Source organism: Lycium barbarum, chromosome 8, assembly GCF_019175385.1.
Source record: "Lycium barbarum isolate Lr01 chromosome 8, ASM1917538v2, whole genome shotgun sequence".
In the NCBI taxonomy this organism is placed as follows: Eukaryota; Viridiplantae; Streptophyta; class Magnoliopsida; order Solanales; family Solanaceae; genus Lycium; species Lycium barbarum.
In genome coordinates this window covers 127,483,640-127,507,312 of record NC_083344.1, presented here as the reverse complement: position 1 = coordinate 127,507,312, position 23,673 = coordinate 127,483,640, and the positions used below count along the sequence as shown (strand labels likewise).

The window sequence follows — 23,673 nt, the reverse complement described above, 5'->3', positions numbered from 1 at the left end:
GTCTAAATAAAGTAGAACTTCAACATGATTTGAAACTGAAAGAAAAAAATAATAATCTGGAACGAATATATCAACACCAATACGAATTCTTTGTTCCCTTGATGTGAAGGTTTACTTATTGATTCAAAACAGCCATACAATTGACACTCAGGCATTCAGGTAGATGACAGCAGCAAAACTCAATAAATAGCGATACATTGATACACATCAATCCAAGTATCGTTCCAGATAATTTAACCAACTTACAATGCCTTATTAAGAAAGAGTTGCAAACAAACGGGGTAATATCTGTGTGAAACTGCAAACCCACCCTATGGCTTTGGAAGGACATAGGAGATATGGCAAGTTCCACAGAGACTGCTGGGGTCTGGGCTTCTTAACCAAAAATTCAATAATTAATCAACAACTGGTAGTGAAAATCAAATTTACAGTGAGCACAGAGAGGCGAGCACATGATCTCAAATATGGCTAAATTACTAGAATATGAAAACAACACTGTCATGGACTCTGGATTTTTGGTTCTGAGAGACACATTCAGAAATCCACATTAAGTTCCTGATCTCCTGCTCTCTCAGCCTCATATATGAGAAAAATACACCAAAGTGGAACTGCAATGAAAAGAAAAGAGAATATAAATCAGGAAGTACATGAATTGAAAGGTCTTTCTGAGTAAAGAGAGGTGACACGTTACCGGGCTTAAGTCTCTCTTTTATATATATACTAGTTAATTGGCCCGCGCTTCGCGCGGCTAAGTATATTACTTTTGTAAATTAGTTAATATAAAATAGTAAAATTACATTATAAAAATAATTATATAATGTGTGTGTTTGTGTGTGAATATATATGTGTGTGTGTATATATATACACATATATATCATGTTAAAGTGACCGATAACAGATCACTAACTACCCATAATAAATTTAATGTGACATATATATATGGTATGTGTATATATGCATATATATATATATGTATATATGTATATATACATGTATAATGATATATATATGGTATATATATATGTATGTATGTATGTATGTATGTATGTGTATGTATGTATATATATCTATATATGTGTGTGTGTATATATATATGTGTGTGTGTGTGTATGTGTATGTATATATATGTATAAACTATATATGTACACTATATCATGTTAAAGTGACCGATAACAGATCACTAACTACCCATAATAAATTTAATGTGATAACCTAAAAGATTGTTTGCATTGTCAGTGGACAACAACAATAACATACCATTGTTTACATTATCAGCATTTAAGTTAAATTCGCAGAAGAAAAGGTAGGATACACGTTAGGGCAATAAAAGACAGGAGCGTCAGCAAAAAATTAGATATTAACTACCTAAGTGTTGCAACAGCAACAATGCTTAGGCACTCAGATTTAGATCTTTGTGGTAGACTCCCGCCCTACTGTGGCAACAATCAACAATATTCATAAGCTGCTGGAAATACTTACTTGGATCTTCTTCGCTAATTCGTCCATGATTACCTTTACGCCAATAAATCAGGTAATAAATTTTAATCACAGTCGAATCATCTAAAAAATTGCAAGCACCAAATAAGTTTGAATAGCTGCTAAAAAGCAGATAAAATTTCTTTTATTTTGTTCCTAATGCATATTTTAGAAGAAAAGGATGGACCTTATAAGTTTATCAAACAAGTCTCCACCAGAAACGAATTCCCAAATGATGAATATATTTGTCTTGCTTACCATAACCTGCAGGCAGATGAAACTGAGACATGGTTGAATACTTTTAAGTGTGTAGGCAAATCTAGAATTTATAATTTCTTTCCCAAAACAGTCTAATCTCTGCTTCAAAGTACACACGCACAAGCTTATAATTATTTTCGTGTGTACAATTATGGATCGAATCAAAGGTGATGAGTTCAGTTGAATCCTTGACCATGCTCTAGATTCACCTCTGACTGTGCTCCACTGATAGATATTTAATTCTTCTCTTGAAGTTGAGATTAACTGTCTGTGAACAAAGCAGCCCATTGAAGAAAGTAATGATTTCTCAGTTGAAAAATATTAGCGGCAACTTCAGTAGGGTTATAGCATTTAGAACAATTTTTCTTCTCCAAATTTTCTGGTTGCCCTTCAGACAGTTAACAAAATATGTCATTGTAGAGAAATAGATGACTTATAGTATAAATTTTTCTCATGGAAAATCTCCATCACATCATTGCTCTAATCTTGTAAATTTCAAGGGAATCTTCTAGTACAACTTTTTTGGCACCTGAACCACCTTCACCACAAGCCATAATGATACTTGTCCTGAGCACGTATGGTAACATAGCTTATTTCAAAACTCAGCAAACAAAATCTTTCCAGCTCTACTACTCGAGCTTTTCTTTTAAACATTTTTAGAGAATAATTTCCTTGGGGTCTAAACCTCAGATTACGGCATTCATGAATGGCACCACCAACCATTTGAATCTAATTAGCCTTGGATTTGAGACAGCGGAATTACAGAAAATAGCTATATGTACTATGCAAAAGTGGACTCTAATTGAGTATGCAGAGCAATGTGCAGCCAAAAACTTAAAAAGGAATACATATAAGCATAACTATCAATCAGCCCATTGCTTCACATTTCCTAATTTTGTACTTTCGTCTGGATCAAAAAAATCTACAATAATGGTTAACTCTCATCATTTTGAAACCATAAGCTGATATCGATCATATATAGGAAATTGTGGATTGTTCAGTAAGGTCCAAATTGTAGCATTCTGCCTTTTATCATTGCCAGCAAGCAGATTCTCAATGAAATCACTGCATTTCTAGTCAAGTTACCTTGGAAACTACATAGCATGAGAAATCCTTTTCCTGGAAATATAACTTTTAAATTAAAGGTTCTTTTTTTCTCCCTGTAATCAAGCAGAAAGCTAATGTTTTGAAATTGTACAAACCTTCCAAGTTCTTAACTACATTGGTGTTCTACTTCCGTATTCGTCACAGTGCATTTACGCTTGGATTTCAGGCTTTCACCAAGGAAAAGAAATAAGAATGTTCAGACAATACAAACACGTAAACTGAGAAAAGGCAAAGCGAAAATAGCATAAAGAAGGATAGAATATTAACAAAGCATGAAATTAGTTGTAGAAACTTGAGATGCATCATATGCATGTACATTAGAAGTTACCGATCCATCAGAGTGAAAAGATATTTTAGAAGATCAACCTGAATTGGAAAGTAACAAAGTGAATCATGTGTCAGGCGTATTAAACATAAATACCTTGAAATGAACCCTATAATTACACGATTTTTAGAGAATTAGAAGAGAAATTAGAAAATTACAGTCGCGAGGATTGTTGAACCGACAACAAGCATCATAAGCAGAGATGGACGTGGTCAAGTAATAAATACAATCACCTCGTTGGGCTGAAAGATACGATTCCGGACGTCCAAGTTTATTGGATCCAAGCAAGACATCAGAGAGAAGAAAGAGTTACTGGAATGATCTGTTTTTTATCCTGGCATTTATTGTGGGCTTTGTGTGGAAGTCACGTTTGGAGTCTGTAGCAAAGCAGTAATCGGCTTAAAGTAGAGGGGAAGCGTTGTAACTTGCAACAGAAGAGAAAGTAGAGAACGATAACCGAAATTAGAGGAAGAGACGTAATTATTAGGTTTATGTAAGGTGGCTTTTGTTCCTTTTTTGTAATAACTGCTAGGGTAAAAATCAGAAATTACAGGAAAAAAGATAAATAAGTTTTCTGAACAGTGAGACATGCCACGTAAGCAGGACTATGGCCTGCTTTTAGATAGATATAGATAGATATATAGATTTTTTGCAAATTAATATAAAACGTTTACATGTACCGTACCACATTTGAGTTTGTCTAAGATTGATTTACTTTACCTAATAAATAGGGCTATAAGAAATAGAGATCGTTGGTTTCAATATGCTATTTTTTATATTATTACTTCGTTTTTGTTGGCACTTGATTATATTATTATTAAAAAAAAAAAAGGATGTGAGATTAGTTCAAAAAATACTTTTTTAAGGTGGTAAATCAATTTCTTTAATAGGATATTTTTAATATAGTGAACAAGTAAAATTGAACGGAAAATTAATTTTTATTAAGGCTATTAAACGTTTTTACCAAGGAGCATACAAAAGTTGCAAAAGGCAAATGATACGGACCAAAAAGAATGTCTACTTACCATACTTAGTTATTATCCTCTTCTCTTTCGTTGAACCCACGAGAATATCAATGGAATATTTCCCTTAGTTAACTCATTGGGGTTCACGTACCTAGAATTCAAATGGAATCACTTCGTCATCCCCTATGAATTTAGTTGTTAAGTGTAATCTTTTAAATAGCCACACCAACTTTTCTTATTTCAAGGCATTCAAAAAGTTATCTATTAAGGCCTCATTTCCTTGCGCTTAATGGAGGTCTGAATCTGAATGATTTAGACCTTAAGTCATTAAGTGCATTTGTTTTACAGTAAGATCTAAACACCTATTTGATCTAAATAGGTCTTAATATCATTAAGATCTTAAACCAAGTCTTAATATCATTAAGAGACACTTTGTATGAATAATTTTTAACACCAGCTCCACCCCATCCCGCACTCCCACTGTCACGACCCGACTAGGGGCCATGATGGGTACCCGGAGCTAACTACCGAGCACCACTCATTCTACTACTCATCATACTTAATCTACCTTTATTTAATATTCCTGACACAGCTAGCCATGAGGAGGAATCATTTTCACTTTCAAAACATATCTACATTTATATTCATAATCCCTCCGGCTATCAAAATGATATACAAAATTACAACATAGTCATCATGGGACATCTATTACCCACACGTACGTATCTACGAGCCTCTACTAGAATACTGAACATGAAGACAGGACAGGACCCCGTCGTGCCCAAAACATATATACACAAAATAGTAAAACAAATGGCACCTCCGGAATAATGGAGTGCTCTCATAAATCTGCTGATCAGCTCCTATGAATTTGGGTCGCCTCCCTGTCTACCTGTGGGCATGAACACAGCGTCCAAAAAAGAAAGGACGTCAGTACGAAATACATACTGAGTATGTAAGGCATGAGTAGTAACATAAATAAAACGTAAAGGGCAACATGAAATAAAAGACCAAGTATACCTTTTGAGGTGTTTGTCATATTTACTTTACCTTCCTCAGGAATCGTGGAATGCACATGCATCTACATGTAACGATACCGTATCCACTCTTACACATTAGACATTACCGTATTCGGTCACATGGTGGCTCGACAGTATCCGTATTCGGCCATATTGGCTCGACATTATCCGTATTCGGCCATATTGGCTCGACAGTATCGTATACAAGTCATCCGTACCCGGCCATAACAACGCTCGGTATATCTCATCATCATCATTGCCATCACTACGTAAGTCTTTTATCACCATCATCTTAAGAGTCTTGGAAGTCATAAATTCTAGCTTTTCTTAGGAGTAGGATATTTTAGACATCTTAGATGAATTCGCAATACGGGGATTACGCCTTTATATCACCTTGAAGGAACAATCACATAAGATGAAATCAATAACAATTAATACTATCTTGCGGCAAGCTTAATGATATCATGAGAACGTTAAGAACTTTAAACCTTGGGCCTTTCTAGAATTGAAATCATCATCATGTTCATCATCGTTATTCTATCTCACTTCATTATCACTATCATGATCATCATCACTATCAAGTCTCACTTTTGAAGAAACAATAGTATAAGACGGGGCCAATTATCATGAATATAGTCAAAGCTTATATAGTAAGCCCAGTCATCTCACGAGGACATTTAAAACCTTAGGCTCTGGGTACCTCTAGGAGGGGAATTATCATCGTAATCATTGTCATGAAGAACACTCATCAACTTCATCATGAGGGCCTTAAGAGTCATGGAAATCTAGCATTTTAGGAGTAAGGGCAATATGAAAATCATGTGTGGAGTCATAACGTAAGAATTACCATCATAAGGATCATTATCGATTATATCGCAAGAATCATGGAAATTGTGAACCTCTAGTGTTTCTGGACTTAGGAGCATTACGAGTGTCGTATGTAGTTTATCAACTATGGAATCATCATCATTATCATAGAACATATCCCATCTCTGGCTCATAAGAAGACTCTTAATAATCATAGACTTGTAACTTTTGGAATGAAGGAAAGTCATGGAAATCGTAAATAGAGATAGGAATAAACGAGTCATGCCTTTTGAAAGAAAGGGGGATTAGCCTTATATACCTTTGCGTCTCTTTAACTTTATCGACTAACCGCTTCCCCTCCAAGCTCACGATTCTACATTCAAGATGATTCCCGCTAAAAGTAAGTCATTGAAACGCTCATATAGTCAAACTAAATTAATAAATGAGCTAACGAAAATTGGGCAGCATTTCCTTTGTTCCAACGACTTCCTCCATATGATAAACAACTCCCAAAATCACAATATCAACAATTCCATAATCAAAAGATTATATTCAACTTATACTCAATTCCATCCCAAAACTTCTTTCCATAAATAATCCATAACAACAAATTCAATACAACCCCTTGTACTCTTGTATACAACACTTTCTCAACATCATTATTACCCCTCATAACAAGATTATACTCATAATATGCTAATAATTATAGCTCAAGTCAATTTACATTCAAAACATCATCAATATTCATAGTTGAACTTTTTCCCATAACTCTTTCCACTTTTAAGACTTGCTAAACCTTCACATCAACTTAACACAAGAGATGAGGTGAAGAACATACCTTGTATTTGAAGAATTTCAACTCACACCACTTGCTCCAATACTAAATCCCCACAACTCCAAGTGAAAGCAAGAACACCCAACTTCCATAAATTAAATTAGGTTTTCAAGGTTTATCTTCTCTTGATTTGATTTGGAATGATTTGGTGTGTTTATGGGTGTTAAGGGGAGCTTAGAGAGAAATTAGGGATTGATTTTGGGTGAAAAATGAGGCCCAAGTCGTGGAAATGGATATTTAAAAGCTTGGGAAAAAAATATTCCACCGCCTCAATTTCTGGAAATCTCGGGAATAGTACATGTTACTGTTCATCACATACTTCAAAGTACGTTATGAACAGTGTCACGTACTTTGGGGGCAAAAATTTTAAGTTTCTGGAAAATTTTGCAAAATACGCCCAAAAAGTACGGGACGTACTTTATTGTACGGGCCTTATTTTCCTCCATGCTTCACAGAAATGCGATCTGTCAATTGCATTGGAAAGAAGACTCGCTGAACTTCAATTTAAATAGGTTATGAGTTCCGTAACTCCTCATATTCTAGGCGATATGCCCCTCACAAGTTGGACCAATATTTCCGTCCAAAATTTTGCCAAGTTTTTTCAAATTTTCAATGAACCTAATTTCTTCGATTCGCTTGATCCCTAAACCTTTAGATACTTGTCTAACACTTATTAAAAGTCTTTCTTGACCTTATAGGGGTATCATGGTGTCATGACCCAACCCCGTAGGCCGTGACTAGTGCCCTACTTGGGCACCCTGACATACCTGTACATATCGAATCACATCCAAATAGTATATGCGGCAAAAATGCTATATGCCGTCTCAACACGAATATATACATATACATATATCGAAGAGCCGGCAAGGCTATCAAATACGTCAAAAGCCGACAAGGCTGTCAATTATATCAAAAGCCGACAAGGCTATCAAAGGGCACAACGGCCTAAAAACATATACAAAATGCACGCCGACAAGGCTGCCATAACGAAAGAGATCATATGGACACAGCTGTACAGAAGTAGGCACACACACCCACAAATAAGTCTACAGACCTCTAAACAGACCAAACGAATCATATGGCGGGACAGGGCCCCGCCGTACCCCTGAACGAATATATACAAACATAGCGAACAAAAGACATACCAAAAGGTATGCTCTGAAAGGAGAAGAGCACTCCAACAGCAAAAGGGGTGTCCTAAAGCGGTGGATCACCAAACTGTGCGTCGGTACCTGCGGGCATGAAACGCAGCCCCCAAAGAAAGGGGGGTCAGTACGAAATATGTACTGAGTATGCAAAGCAGAATGTACAGAAAGCAAATCTGAGACATAAACAAAAAGGAAGTATCAAACATAAGTGCAAATCCAACATATCAAAATTTGTTTACTGTAAAAAATATGCAAGTCATGCATAGGGTACAGAAGAATATGGTCGCCCGCCCGTCGATGGCGCCATAACACAGCATAACACCAGAAAGTCTTAAATCTCCGTACCCCCGTCACATATCACATCACAACATAACGCCATATACAACACATCACCAAACATAAGTGGAACCCGACCCTCATTAGCGAGTAGCTCGGAAAACCATAACACAGCATAACTCCGGAGTATATCAAAGCGCGCACGATAACAGAACCGGCCCGGGACTCGGCGAAGGGAATAACAAAATGCACGAATAGAGTCGTGAGTAGTCATATGCATAAAATCAATATCATAAATTCAAACATAAGCAAAACGATCATATTTGAAAATTGAATAATAGTCTTAACATATTCTTTCAAAATCTCCCGAATTTCATAAAAGGAAGTCGCGGGACCCACGAATGGGAATTTACCCAAGTCGGGCCCGCTTATGGAAAACATACTCGTTATACGTAATGCAAACTTTTATAAAAATATATTGGAGCAATCCGAGCATTTATGTGAAAGATATGGCATTCGGATATTTCGAAGTTCCTTAAAGGGAAACCTTTTTTGCGCAAAGTTCGAAAAGCGATTTTTCAAATACATAAAGGTTCATATTTCATCAGATCATACATAAGAGTGCCAAAGAACATATACGGATCATAACATGCTCGGATTTCGGATTTGAAAGTTTCCTTGAGGCTCTAATTTAGCCTATAAAAACTAAGACATGCCAAAAAGAAAGGAAGTTGCCTTACATACCTCGAACGCACTTTCAAGATAGCCAATCTAAAGCTAACCTGAATCTACGCCTCGGGATCCCCAAGGTCTACAATTACGCCACGAATACCAAACATTAGCTAAGGGCACTAAAGCCATTCATTCCAAACTAATCATTAAATTCTACAAAAAATTCGGCAGCACTTCCCCTGTAAATAGGCCATCCCGAGAATTTATCTCGCTCAAAATAACAACAACAACAACCACAATAACCAACCTAGCAACATCAATAATCAATTTGAAAGGCAAAACAACATTAATAGCTCTCTTTTACATCTTTCAATCAACTTTCCAAATATTCGTTTCAACGGTTTACATTCAAGCCACATTATCGCTCGTACATTCGATTACTAACCCGAATCCTTTCCCACAATATTAGAGGACTTCTAAACCATTTACATAATTTTTCCAACGATCCAACATTTTTTTCTCCAAGCTGGCCGAAACCAGCCCCCTAACCGAGAGCAACCCTCTTTTCATTTTTCCTCAATTTCAAGTCATGTTTTGTCTCAACAATTCACAATATAACGATGTTATTCTCATATAATATACCAATTACATCAACGCACGATAAGCCTCAAAACAGCCCGCACAATCTCACATCAATCATAAGTCATTAAATGTTCATTTCAAGACTAGAATTCATGACGACGACAACTAAAATACTAAGCGGTAGTAATGCGATCTTCGACACATTATAAAACTCACATTCGTCCACACCACACATATACATATGTTAATGATTCTTATATATACGAATTTCATTCAATACACAAAGTTCCCCAAATCAGTCCGCAACGCTTACTATGTCAATTTGGGACATTAAATTCTCATTTCCAACCTCCAAGTCATCACAATAACCATTTCGACGCTAAGCGATATAAATTCATTCTTTGCCAAACATTTAAGGCTACACACGGCTACGTTACATCCATGTATACATATATTGACGATTTGTGTCCTCTTCTCCACTCTACAACAAATAACAAGCTACAAGGAATCAATTTATCAACTCAATCCCACAACACACACATACACCCCACACGGCCCACATACCAAACACAAGACCCAACTTCAACATTCTATATTTCATGATTTTCTTCCATATTAGCATACTACAACATGAAATAAACGTTCACAACACAAAAACAAGAGCAAGACATACCTCTCTTCTTCAATCCACCAAATAGCTAGGGTTTGCAAATGGGTACAACTAATGGTTGGATGACCCAAAAAACTCTTCCACGCTACTTAGGGACCTCAATATAGTGGGTTAACACCAAGGAAATAATTTTTAGGGAAGTTAAAAATGGGGTTGGTTTTCCCTTGGTTCAGCCGAGAGCCTCCATGGCTTGGTGCTCTCTCTCTCTCTCTTTTATTTTCTAAGTGTTAAAATGAGCCAAATGATAAAAGAAGACTTGGTCTTCATCTTTTAAAAGTATACCAAAATATCTCTTAGTGACTTTGGCCCACACAATGTGTTGGACCAATTAAAATTGGCCACACAATGTGTGGGACCCCTTTTTAATTCACACGGCCACCAAGGCATTTGCACCACATTTTAAATTCCAATTTTATGAATTGTGGTCCCAATTTCTCCTAAGTGTTCAAATACCAACAATTTCATATATAACTTATGTCTCCGTATAAAATCAAATGGTCAAAAGTCCCGATTTCAAATCCCGGAATAACCTTGGCCTTAAATTATCATAGTTAATCCGGGTTGTCCCAATGTATAAAAATACGGGACGTAACACATGGCCTCTTTGAACTCACGTTAGTTTGCTTACGATAACGCGAAAATCCACGAGGTGTAACACCCACCACCCACATCAAACCTCCCCTACCCCTTCACCACCCACCCCAACCCTCTACTACCCCACCCCCTATACTAACCCCCAACCACCCACTCCCCAACCCTACCGCTACCCCTACCCTACTTACTACTAACACCACCCTAACCCTCCACCTACCGACCATCACTACCCTCCCACCCCCACCCTACCCAGAACCACAGCACCACCACCACGCATCTACCCCACCCAACATCAGTACAAAGCATCTCCGTCATTACTAGCGAACATAAATGTTTCAGTTTTTATCAAATAATATTTTTATTTTATTAAATTTGTATTTATTTTCTAATATTTAGTTACTTTTTATTTGAAGTTTGTATTTATAATAGTTAAATAAATATATTATGGACATTCAGATGTTGAAAAACAAACAGTCTTAATCATTCAGTGTTCAGATCTAGAGACAACATCTTAATCATTCAGATGTGCATTCAGATTCAGACGTCTTAATCTTAATGAAAACAAATGAGGCCTAAGTAAGCTCCTAAGAAAAAATTTCCACGCCTTTCAAGATTATTTTTAGTTTTATCATTGGATTTGCAGGATTTTTGCCTGCAATCACAGGGGCAACTGAGTATTGGGTAGGGGGTGAGAAAGGCTGGACCCTTAATGTTAATTATCAAGATTGGACCAGGGACAAAACTTTCAAAGTTGGAGACACATTAGGTATGATATATAACCATTCTATGTTTCTATTATTCTTATGTATACACAGTTTATAAGGGGGTCTACTGAGAAAATAATGTTAATGTTCACAAGAATTAAAGTTAAAAGTGCATCCTATAATACAACTTGTATATTTCCTCCGGCCTGCTTCGTCAATGTTTACTTGTCCATACTTGGGATACCCCTTAAGAAGCAATAAGTAAAATGATAGGTTTATTATATTATCCCTAATTATTATATATTCAGAAATGAATTAAAGTTAATTATAGTACTTAATTATAAGTGTAAAATAGGTCTAATATGGTAAATTACCTCCGTTTTATATATTTTTGTTACTTTACTCCAAATCTAACCCTACTGTCCACATTTGTAGTGTTAAACGAGTAAGATGTTTAACGAGAGATAAAAGGTAGTTTAAACAAGTACTCTTTTGATTAAGGCTATTAAATATCTTTCTCGAGAGAAGTGTATAAAAACTTTAAAACACAGATAATAACATAGATCAAAGTAGTAATAAAACATCAAAGAACTTATTGTGGAGTGTCAGAAGTATGTGATTTACACTTCTTTTCTTCTTTCTTTCCCTTTCCTCAATTAGTTAATACGAAGATTAGTTACGTACTTATATGACTTAAGAGAAAGCTATATTTCACTAGTTAAATTGTCACTTTTAGTTGAACTAATTTCTCTCTTTTTTATTTGTCTGTTATGCAGTTTTTAAGTATACCAAAGGGCATCATAATGTGTTAAAAGTAAACCAAACAGGTTTCAAAGACTGCATAGCTACTCCACCAAGTGAAGGATTAACTTAGGTAATGATGCAATCACTTTGACATCTCCTGGTAAAAAATGGTACATTTGTGATGTTCCAACACATTGCTTCGACCATAACCAAAAGCTTGTCATCACTGTGGAAGCCGGAGCTCCGGCACCAGCACCGGGACCAGCCACTAAAGATGATTCAAACAATTCATACAAGGTCACTACATCTGCAGTCAAGATTTTTGTTGATGGTCTGGTTTTAATTTGGACAATTCTAACATTAGTTTAATCCAAGATGAGTGAACTTTGGAATCTTACATTTGTGTTGGAACATAGAACTTTTGCCTTCTTCTAGGCAGGAATAAATGAATAATTTGGTTATCTTTGGGGAGAGATTTTTATTTTGTGAGGGATGGGAGGGTGCTAATAATGTTATGTAAGTCTTGGATTGACATTTAACAATGTTTCTACAATTTCATCACATTTGGATTCCCTTTTTTAGTTTCACTCTTTCATTTTCTACATGTATTTAGAGCCCGTTTGGTATAGCTTATAAGTTGCTGAAAACAGCTTTCAATTTTTTTTGAGTGTTTAGCTGACCAGCTTATAAGTCATTTTGTGCTTAAAATTAGCTCAAAAAAATAAGTTGACCTGTTTGGCTTAGCTTAAAAAAAGCAGCTTATAAGCTGAAAACAGCTTATAAGCCAAAAAAATAAGTTGGGCTACCCCATCCAAACAGGCTCTTATACTTGTAGCATCTTTCTTATACTATATTTGGTCCAAGGTAAGAGAAGAAACAAGGTGCGGACGAAGAAATTAGCTATTGTTCTATCTTATAATTTGGTTCGATTATAAATAGAATAGGTAGTCTAAGTAGAAAACTTTTTAACTATATCCAAAAAGGAGTATTATTGTGACGGAAAAAGGAAAAAAAAAAACCCATTCTAACCCTCCTCCTTTCATTGTCTTAACACATGAATTATTAGAAGATAGTCTTGAGTACCTAAACAAATGTCTAAATAAAGTAGAACTTCAACATGATTTGAAACTGAAAGAAAAAAATATGATTTGGAAAGAACATATAAACACCAATATGAATTCTTTGTTTCCTTGATGTAAAGGTTTACTTATTGATTCAAAACAGCGATACAATTGACGCTCAGGCATTCAGGTAAATAACAGCAGCAAAACTCAATAAATAGCGATACATTGATACAAATCAATCCAAGTATCGTTCCAGATAATTTAACCAACTTACAGTGACTTATTAGGAAAGAGTTGCAAACAAACGGGGTAATATCCGTGTGAAACTGTAAACCCCATCTTATGGCTTTGGAAGGACATAGGAGATATGGCAAGTTCCCCGGAGAATGGCCTCACAATTACTGTAACCCCCATCCTACGGCTGGGGTCTGGCCTTCTTAACCAAAAACTCAATAGTTATCAACAAATGGTCGTGAAAATCAAATTTACAGTGAGCATAGAGAGCACATGATCTCAAATATGGCTAAATTACTAGAATATGAAAAACAACACTGTCATGGACTCTGGATTTTTGGTTCTGAGAGACATATTCAGAAATCCACATTAAGTTCTTGATCTCCTGCTCTCTCAGCCTCATATATGAGAAAAATACACCAAAGTGGAACTTCAATGAAAAGACAAGAGAATATCAATCAGGAAGTACATGAATTGAAAGGTCTTTCTGTGTCTGCTCCCATTGAAAGGTACGGGCGTGGTTTTATTGGGTGTGGTTGAAACTGAAAGGATACCATTAGGTGTAATGAAGAATCGGTTCAGGGAAAATAAAACGTTTACATGTACCGTACCACATTTGAGTTTTGTCTAAGGTTGATTTACTCGAGATCGTTGGTTTCAATATGCTATTTTTTATATTATCACTTCGTTTTTGTTGGCACTTGATTATATTATTATAAAAAAAAAAAAAAACATAGAAGATGTGAGATTAGTTCAAAAAGTACTATTTTAAGGTGGTGAATCAATTTCTCTTTAGTAGGGTATTTTTAATATAATAAACAAGTAAAAATGAACAGAAGAATAATTAAGACTATCACACGTCTTTACGAAGAACATACAAAAGTTGCAAAAGACAAATAATATGGACCAAAAAGAATGTGTACTTACCATACTTAGTTATTATCCTCTTCTCTTTCGTTGAACTTCACGAGAATATCAATGGAATATTTCCCTTAGTTAACTCATTGGTGTTCACGTACCTAGAATTCAATGGAATCACTTCGTCATCCTCTATGAATTTAGTTGTTAAGTGTAATCTTTTAAATAGCCACACCAATTTCGCTTATTTCAAGCCATTCAAAAAGTTATCTATTAAGTAAGCTCCTAAGAAAAAATTTCCATGGCTTTCAAGATTATTTTTTGTTTTATGATTGGATTTGCAGGATTTTTGCCTGCAATCACGGTGGCAACTGAGTATTGGGTAGGAGGTGAGAAAGGCTGGACCCTTGATGTTAATTATCAAGATTGGGCCAAGAACAAAACTTTCAAAGTTGGGGACACATTAGGTATGATATATAACCATTCTATGTTTCTATTATTCTTATGTATACACAGTTTAAGAGGGGGTCTAGTAAGAAAATAATGTTAATGTTCTCAAGAATTGAAGTTAAAAGTGCATCCTATAATACAACTTGTATATTTCTTCCGGTCCTGAATAAGTACTCTCTTCGTCCATGTTTACTTGTCCATACTTGTCACACCCCCTAAGAAGCAATAAATAAAATGGTAGGTTTATTCTATTACCCCTAATTATTATATATTGAGAAATGACTTGGAATTAATTATAGTACTTAATAATAAGGTTAAAATAGGTATAATATGGTAAATCTCTTGTTTTTTCAAACTGGACAAGTAAAAGTGGACATTTATTTTTAATAAGTGACAGATAAAAATGAACGGATGGAGTATATATTAGTCGTCTCAACAAACTGAATCATTTCCAAATATTTTACCATTTTAGATGGTTTTGTTACTTAACTCCAAATCTACCCTTACTGTCCAAAATTGTAGTGTTAATCAAGTAAAGATGTTTAACGAGAGAAAAAAGGAAGTTTAAACAAATATTCTCATGATTAAGGCTATTAAATTTCTTTCTCAAGAAGTGTACAAAAACTTTAAAAGATAGATAATAGCATGGATCAAAGGTAGTAATAAAACATCAAGAACTTGTTGTAGAGTGTCTGAAGTATGTGATTTCCACTTTTTTTGTTCCATCTTTCCTTTCCTCAATTAGTTAATAAGAAGAATTATTACCTGCTACCAATATGACTTGAAAGGAAGCTACATTTCAGTAATTAAATTATGACTATTACTTAAAAATTAAAATATTTTGTTTCTCTGTCTTTGATGCAGTTTTTAAGTATACCAAAGGGCATCATAACGTGTTAAAAGTAAACCAAACAGCTTTCAAAGACTGCATAGCTACTGCACCAAGTGAAGGTTTAACTTCTGGTAATGATGCAATCACATTGACATCTCCTGGTAAAAAATGGTATATTTGTGGTGTTCCAACACATTGCTCTGACCATAACCAAAAGCTTGTCATCACTGTGGAAGCCGGAGCTCCAACACCGGCACCGGCACCGGCACCAGCAACGGGACCACCCACTAAAGATGATTCAAACAATTCATATAAAGTTGCTACATCTGCAAACAAGATTTTTGTTGGGGGTCTGCTTTTAATTTGGGGAATTCTAACATTAGTTTGATCCAAGTTGAGTGAACTTTGGATGTTACATTTGTGTTGGCAGCAGGAAGAAATGATAATCTGGTTATCTTTTGAGAAAAGATTTTTATTTTGTGAGGGATGGGAGGGTGCTAATAATGTTAATTGACTTTTAAAAATGTTTCTACATGTAGGTGTTGTTGGAATAATAACTCCGATCACATCACTTTTTTATCCCCTTCTTTCATTTGAGTCTTTCATTTGGTCTTTTACATGTATTTATACTTGTCAACATCTTTCTTCTGCTATATTTGGTCCAAGGAAATTGAAAGAAGAAGGTGATGACGAAGAAAAATAGTGTAGCTATTGTCATCTTATGCTATTTGGTTAATTTATAAATAGAATAAATGAGTATAACGTAAGAGTAACTTTTTAACCATATAACAAAAGGAGAACTACTGTGAGGAGGAAAAAAGATCACTCAAATCCTCTTCCTTTCAGTGGCTCAACACATGAACTTAACAGAAGGTAGTCTTGAGTTACCTAAACAAATTCTAAACAAAGTAGAAGTTACAACATGTTTTGAAACACAAAGAAAAAGATAAATAGGAAAGACTAACAACACCAATATGAATTCTTTGTTCCCTTGATGTAAAGGTTTTACTTATTGATTCATAACAGCCATACAATTGGCACTCAGGCATTCAGGTAGATGACAGCAGCAAAACTCAATAAATAGCGATACATTGATACACATCAATCCAAGTATCGTTCCAGATAATTTAACCAACTTACAATGACTTATTAGGAAAGAGTTGCAAACAAACGGGATAACATCCGTGTGAAACTGCAAACCCACCCTATGGCTTTGGAAGGACATAGGAGATATGGCAAGTTCCACAGAGAATGGCCTCACAATTACTGTAACCCCCATCCTACGGCTGGGGTCTGGCCTTCTTAACCAAAAACTCAATAGTTATCAACAAATGGTCGTGAAAATCAAATTTACAGTGAGCATAGAGAGCACATGATCTCAAATATGGCTAAATTACTAGAATATGAAAACAACACTGTCATGGACTCTGGATTTTTGGTTCTGAGAGACACATTCAGAAATCCACATTAAGTTCCTGATCTCCTGCTCTCTCAGCCTCATATATGAGAAAAATACACCAAAATGGAACTGCAATGAGAAGAAAAAGAGTATCAATCAGGAAGTAAATGAATTGAAAGGTCTTTCTGTGTCTGCTCCCATTGTTCCTTTTATATCTATTGTTATCTTGGGGAAACTTTCGGGGTGGAAAATCTAGAAGTTGTCCGATACAAGACATTAACAAAATAAGATTAAACGGATAGCTCAAATGAACAAACCTGTTGTTCAAAAGCTAAACAAAGGCGTTTGACTTCCTCTTCATAGAAAGCCTTGTCGAGCATCTGGCTCTCCCCATAAGCCAACTTAGAAAATATGGCTTGATAAGGGGGGTACTTTTCCATGACACCACGGACCTACAATAAGAAGTATAAGAACACTTACAAGACAACACACCATGTGAGGAAAGATAGAAGACACATAGACTAACTCCTAGACGCAAGAAAAATATTACTCCCTCCGTCCCGAAAGATTGTCTTATTGGGACGGAGGGAGTAATTTGCTAGAATGTTATTCTGCAAACAATATTCTACTCTACACTCGTTTTCTGACTTTTCTCTTCTCTTCCTCTTATCCCTTCAAATAGTATTTGACCCCTCCACCATTGCGACCCCCCCAAAACCCCCCAGACAAAAAGGCTTGGAAGATTTATTGCCAAATTCCAGCACTATATGATGCTTCACCACTTCTCTCCTTAAAGGAAAGGTGATTCACAATTGACATGGGGAAGGAGAACTGCATGCAACATAGTACCCAACAACAATACTGAATCCCCTTATCGAGCTAACTATTATTTAACCAGCGCACAATCTTCCAGGTGCATAAAAGCTGCAAAATGAAAAATAAACAAAAGTTGGTCATACAATACCTGATCTATATCTTCGCATATGGCAAGTTCCTCATGACCGTATGGATAACTATGTAACATAGATAGTGTCAGAAAGAGAGGTTATGTAGTGTATGACATCAATAACAAAAAAGATTGAGCTAGATGAACTTACAGTAAGCCAAAATTAGAGTACAACTTTCTGCGGTCATCACGTGTTAGCTCAGTGCCAATGCTGCAAATGAAAAATATTTGTAGTTAATAGTAGAAGTATTTTGACAACGTACATAATTTACATTATTCAGCAAGATTATGAGAAATTATGAAACAATGACATGCCTGTTTATGGTAATATTAACAGCTCTTCTGTCGGCCTCAAACGAAAGGAAATCAGACATGATCTCTGCAGTAGCACCGCCTAATTTCTATTCAAAAGTATCATATTTAACAAGTGAAATGAGTGTCAAACTTTACTAGAATGTAGAGTAGGAAAATATGATAGAAAACTTTATAAGAACTGTACCTGGCAAAATCTGTAAAAATCTTCAAGATACGCCTTGTATAGTGTGTTTCTCATAATCTCAATGTTCATGTCATCCAAGTCCTGCTCAAAAGTAAGTCACATAAATGGGAGGAAATACCTTACATGAAAGAAAACAGGTTGAAAAAAGAAATTGTTGCATGATTAAAGATGCTCTAAAATTGACAACCAAACCTACTTGGATGTGCACAAATAAGATCACTATCATCCTCAGAAATGCGAGTAAATCATGACAAAAATACTAGGATCTGGTAATGTGGTGACAGGATACTGGTTAACTACTTATGAAGTACAATAACCTACAAACATTTTCTTATTGATTTCTTCAAAGGGCAGCGGGCATAGAAAAGATCCATGTTCAGGAAAATAAAGTATAGGCAACCTTTTTTTTTGGTGGAAACGGAAATATGTAGTTACTGATTACCTATCAAGTTAAAAGAAAAGGGGTGAAGCATTTGATACCTCTGAAGTAATGCACTCAGAGAAGTATGGAGCCAAGGGTGTGTCAACAAGCACCAGCCTGTATAATTCCCTCATATTCTGGGCAACTGCCAGAGAAGCAATGCTGCAGAATAAGTTAGAATAGTTAATACATGCTTTCATTTATTTATAATAATCCAACGCAGGCATCTTGAACAGTACCTGTCAAACATGCCCAAAGGATGGCATTTCTCCAACAATTCTTGGACATCTCTCTCATGCAAAGTTCCGGTGACAATTAAGACAACATTATCGATCATGTGACCATACCTGAACCATATGAAGAATACCACAACTTAGATTCAGTACTGACCAGTATTGTTTCCCCAATTTCCACATAATATTAAATGTTCAAAATAACTACCCTACACTTAACCATGCATACACTCGTTCAAGTGGTGAAACATCCTCTTCTTTGTTTGTTTTAAGTTATTGGAAAAACAATCAGAGAAGATGATAGACCAGGAAAGTTCAATTTAGTTTAAAACATAGCATGACTCATTAACTTCAAGATCTAAAGTGCACTGCATTCACATGTTCTTTTTTCTCTTTTTTGTTTTTTTGGTAAGCAAAATGCAGGGATGCGGCCTTCCCTGGACCCTGCGTGAATGTCGGATGCTTCATGCACCGGGCTGCCCCTTTTTGGTAAAACCAAAAGGAAGATGTGACATGTTCTTTTCTCTTCTTTCTTTTTTACACTACTGCAACTACATGTTGCCAAAAGAGAAAGCTTTGAATGTTTCATTTAATAAGGACTGTAATGTATTTTTTATATAGATACACTTTAACTTGGATATAAGGTTACGAAGAGGTGAAACTTTCGAACATAGAACAAAATGAAGTGTTTTGGGGGGATAAGGTAGAATAAAATGATGTTACATGCCTACATTTGTATGCATGACTCTCAAAGTTCCATTTTTCAGATGAGCAAATAGCAAAAGAAGATCTAATATTAGATTAGCAAGGATGCCACGGAGTATGTTCCTTTTTCTATATGGGGCATCCTGGTAATGCTAAGAACCGCACGACTGTTCAACTATCTGGAGAGGCTCCTAGTGTCAATGTTAGGGAACTTTAAGACAACTCCTTTTCGCATCTTCTGGAAGCTATGGGAAGAAACGAGTAGTAGATGCTCCAATGGGTTCAGATACACAGAAAGCTGGAAGTATAGATGTATTAGGACTTTATTTATTTATTTATTTGTGTAATAAAAATGATGTAAATGGTATACAAGATCGTATTGATATTTTCAGCTCTTTAGAGCTGTAACTAACCGTAAGGATGCATAATACGCACTTGATGTCTATGACTAGATACTGACTAAAAAAGTATAATTTATCTTTCCTAATGAGCAGCACAAACTTGGTATTGTTTCATCCTTCTCTTTATACAAAGGTTTTGATACAGTTACCTAAAATATACAGGTAAAATTTAAGGGTGTGATACAAACTGGTAAGTCCTAATGCAACATATTACACACGTGTTAACGGAGTAGTAAAATGAGTTCTCAATTCAATTATACAAAGATGTGCCCTTTAATGACGTAAGGTAAGATTCCAAATATCAATCTCTGAAAGAATAAGCTTGTTATCGTATTTCTCAAAGATAATTCTCCATGAGTAGCAGAACTAAAAAGTGGGATAGAGTAAAGAAACAAAATTTCCCCAGCAACACAAATAACGTGACCTGATGTACTCCAGAAAGGTTGACAAGGGCTCTGTGGCTTGGCAGAGCATGTGGTTGAACTCATCTACGAGTTTGACAGTGCATTTCTCCACAATTGTAGTCGTGTGTAAAGGGGACGGCTCTGCAAAAGGCCAGCAAAACTATAATAAGGAAGAATCTGACAGTGATCTGTATTAAGCAGAAGAAAGGTGTGTTTTCAAGAGTTCCTCAAACATTGGCATTTAAGCAGCATTTTAGTATATGCTGCTCAGAATCCCTCCTACTATCCAGCAAATTCTTGATAGTAGACATTCTGAAAACAGAATCACCTTGAGGAATGATGTTGGGAAATTGGCAACCATTACAGTGTTATATTTACAATATAGTGTAACATGAAAACAATATTACAATGTTATATTACATTATAATTATTTAGTAGTCAACCAGTTACTTCGATTGCTTTGTTTATTTGCTGTCTTGTTGTCGTTATTTTCCTCTCTATCCTGCTTTGATTACACTTCTTTTAACCGAGGGCCTGTCGGAAACAACCTCTCTACCCCACAAAGGTAGGGGTAAGGTCTGCGTACATCCTACCCTTCCCAGACCACACTTGTGGGATTACATTGGGTATGCTATTGTTGTTGTTGTTATATTACATTATAATGTAACATATTGGGATTGTTAAACATCAAATAAGTAAGATATCCACAATACCTCTCTATTGTAATCCACTAAAAGAAAGGCTCGTTGTTTCCATTAAACTAGTTACAATACACAATGACTACTACATAAGAGTTAAACTGATCTCAAGCCAAATCCCCGAACCTACAGAAACAAACTACATCATACCTTTTAAATACATCTGAGTCAAACATCAAATATATAAGATATCCACAATACCTCTATTGTAATCCAATGAAAGAAAAGGTCGGCCGTTTCCATTAGACTAGCTACAAGACACAACAACTACTATGTAAGAGTATTTTTTTTTTTCATAAGGAACTACAATGTAAGAGTTAAATTGATCTCAACCCAATCCGAACCTACAGAAACAAACTATTTCACTACCTTAATACTTACAAATCTGAGTCAACTTCAAACAATCCAATCCATACAAATACAAATGCCTAATCTATCACGAGGCTTTAATTGATTTACGATCGTACGCAATACGAAATTACGACTACTCAAGCAAATCGAGTACCTACAGAAAACACCCTACCTCATTATCTTTCTACTTACAAATCTGAGTCAACTCCACATAATCAATACAAATACAACAAAAACGCCTAATATATCACGAAACTTCAATTGATTTATGATCATAAAAGCAACAAAATTATGAAATAAGGACTACCATATAAGATTTAAACTGATCTCAAGCTAATCCTGAACCTACATAAACTACCTTACTACATTTTGCTTACAAATCTAAGACAACTTAAAATAATCCAATTGATACAAAATCCAATAAAATGCCTAATGTTTCTGTAGGTTCGGGATTAGCTTGAGATCAGTTTCTTATTTCATAATTTTGTTTACCATCTCAAAAAAAGAAATCTGAGTCAACTTCAAACTAATCCAAACGATACAAATACAACAAAATGCCTAATCTATCACAATAATTTAACGATCGTACGCAATATGAAATCACGAAATTAGGACGAGAAACTGACCATTTTGGAGATAAGGACCGTATTCAGTAGCAGAGAGGTGCATCTTAATTTCATCGTTTCCGTTAAATTAGCTATAATACGTAAGAGTTAAACTGATCTCAAGCTAATCCCAAACAAACTACCTTAATACTTACAAATCTGAGTCAGCTTCAAACTAATCCAATTGATACAAATAAATACAAATGCCTAATCTATCACGAGACTTCAATTGATTTATAATCATAACATCAAAGTTAAAACTGATCTCAAACTACCTTACTACTTTTTACTTAGAAATCTGAATCAACTTCAAACTAATCCAATCGATACAAAATACCATTAAATGCCTAATATATCACGATCCTTCAATTGAATCACGATCGTAAGCAACAAAATTACGAAATAAGAACGAGAAATTGTTGAAATCACGAAATTATGATCTCTAGCTAATACCGAACCTACAGAAACAACAAACTACCGCAGTACCTGTTACTTAGAAATCTGAATCAACTTCAAACAAATCAAATAGATACAAAACACAACAAAAATGCCTAATATATCACGATCCTTCAAATAACGAAATAAGGACGAGAAAAGCATACCGTTTTGGAGATAAGGACCGTATTCAGTAGCGGAGAGATGCATTTTGATGTCATCTAGGGTTTCACACTGGCAGAGATTGTTGTAATCAGCAGCAGTAAGAAGACCAGATCGATGACCTCTAACAATGGCTTCCAAATAGCCACTGTGAACGTTGAAACTAAGCGCTTCGAATCCGTACATATTGGAAGATACAGATCTGAAGCGTAATTTGGAGATATTTTTTCCTAACCTGTCCTCAAGAGAAGATGATGAATAGAATTTTGTGGGTATAGAGTGGTGGGGTGCGTTGGGGTAACGACATCAATCAACTTCCACCATATCTCACGTGTTCCGTTGACAAAACGACATGTATCCATTTTTCTTTTTTTTCTTTTTTCTTCTTCTTATTATTATAATTATTATATTATATTATTATTATTCTTATATTATTATTATTATTATTATTATTATTATTATTATTATTATTATTATTATGTAGATCTTGATCAGGAGCCGTTTGAACATGATTTGAAATTATAAGATTAAATTATGATTTGAAATTATGTTTGAACATGCAATTTAAATTTCTTAAGTTATATTTTTTTCTATAGACATAAAAACTTCACAAGTTGTGAAAATTATCAAAACATTCTCAATTCTTGTACAATCTTACCAAATGAGCAAAATATAGTTCATAACAAAATTAATACGCTATTAAAAAGCCTTTCTAAAAAATCTAACATCAATTGATCAAACTTTAATTCAATAAAAACGACAATTTAACATGAATAGCAATGTAACTACTTTTG

At 35.2% G+C, this 23,673-nt stretch overlaps 1 protein-coding gene and 1 pseudogene across 2 annotated transcripts; one reads left to right on the top strand and one right to left on the bottom strand.

Moving 5' to 3' along the window:
• Window positions 1-461: 461 nt before the first annotated feature.
• LOC132607270 (V-type proton ATPase subunit d2) lies at window positions 462-23,163 on the bottom strand. Of its 2 annotated transcripts, none has more exons than XM_060321172.1 (10): window positions 22,885-23,163; window positions 20,649-20,769; window positions 19,125-19,232; window positions 18,945-19,047; window positions 18,465-18,545; window positions 18,281-18,366; window positions 18,117-18,176; window positions 17,984-18,032; window positions 17,337-17,471; window positions 462-608 (listed from the first exon to the last, which is right to left on the bottom strand). In XM_060321172.1, the coding sequence occupies exons 1-10, from the start codon at window positions 23,063-23,065 to the stop codon at window positions 477-479; spliced, it is 1,056 nt and encodes a 351-aa protein (XP_060177155.1). In that variant the 5' UTR covers window positions 23,066-23,163; the 3' UTR covers window positions 462-476. The 2 variants fall into 2 exon arrangements, with proteins under 2 accessions (XP_060177155.1, XP_060177154.1); XM_060321171.1 differs by lacking the exon at window positions 462-608 and adding an exon at window positions 16,690-17,148 and having other exon boundaries at window positions 22,885-23,160.
• On the top strand, window positions 4,421-16,186 carry LOC132606000 (blue copper protein-like; annotated as a pseudogene).
• Window positions 23,164-23,673: the final 510 nt, after the last annotated feature.

Bases quoted from the DNA above. Each gene is read 5' to 3' on its own strand.
- LOC132607270 (XM_060321172.1), bottom strand. From the start codon at position 23,065: ATGTACGGATTCGAAGCGCTTAGTTTCAACGTTCACAGTGGCTATTTG. The intron at 19,233-20,648 runs GTCACGTTATTT...CATATGGTTCAG, and splicing joins ACCTTTCTGGAGTACATCAG to GTATGGTCACATGATCGATA. The intron at 19,048-19,124 runs GTACTGTTCAAG...CTTATTCTGCAG, and splicing joins CCTTTGGGCATGTTTGACAG to CATTGCTTCTCTGGCAGTTG.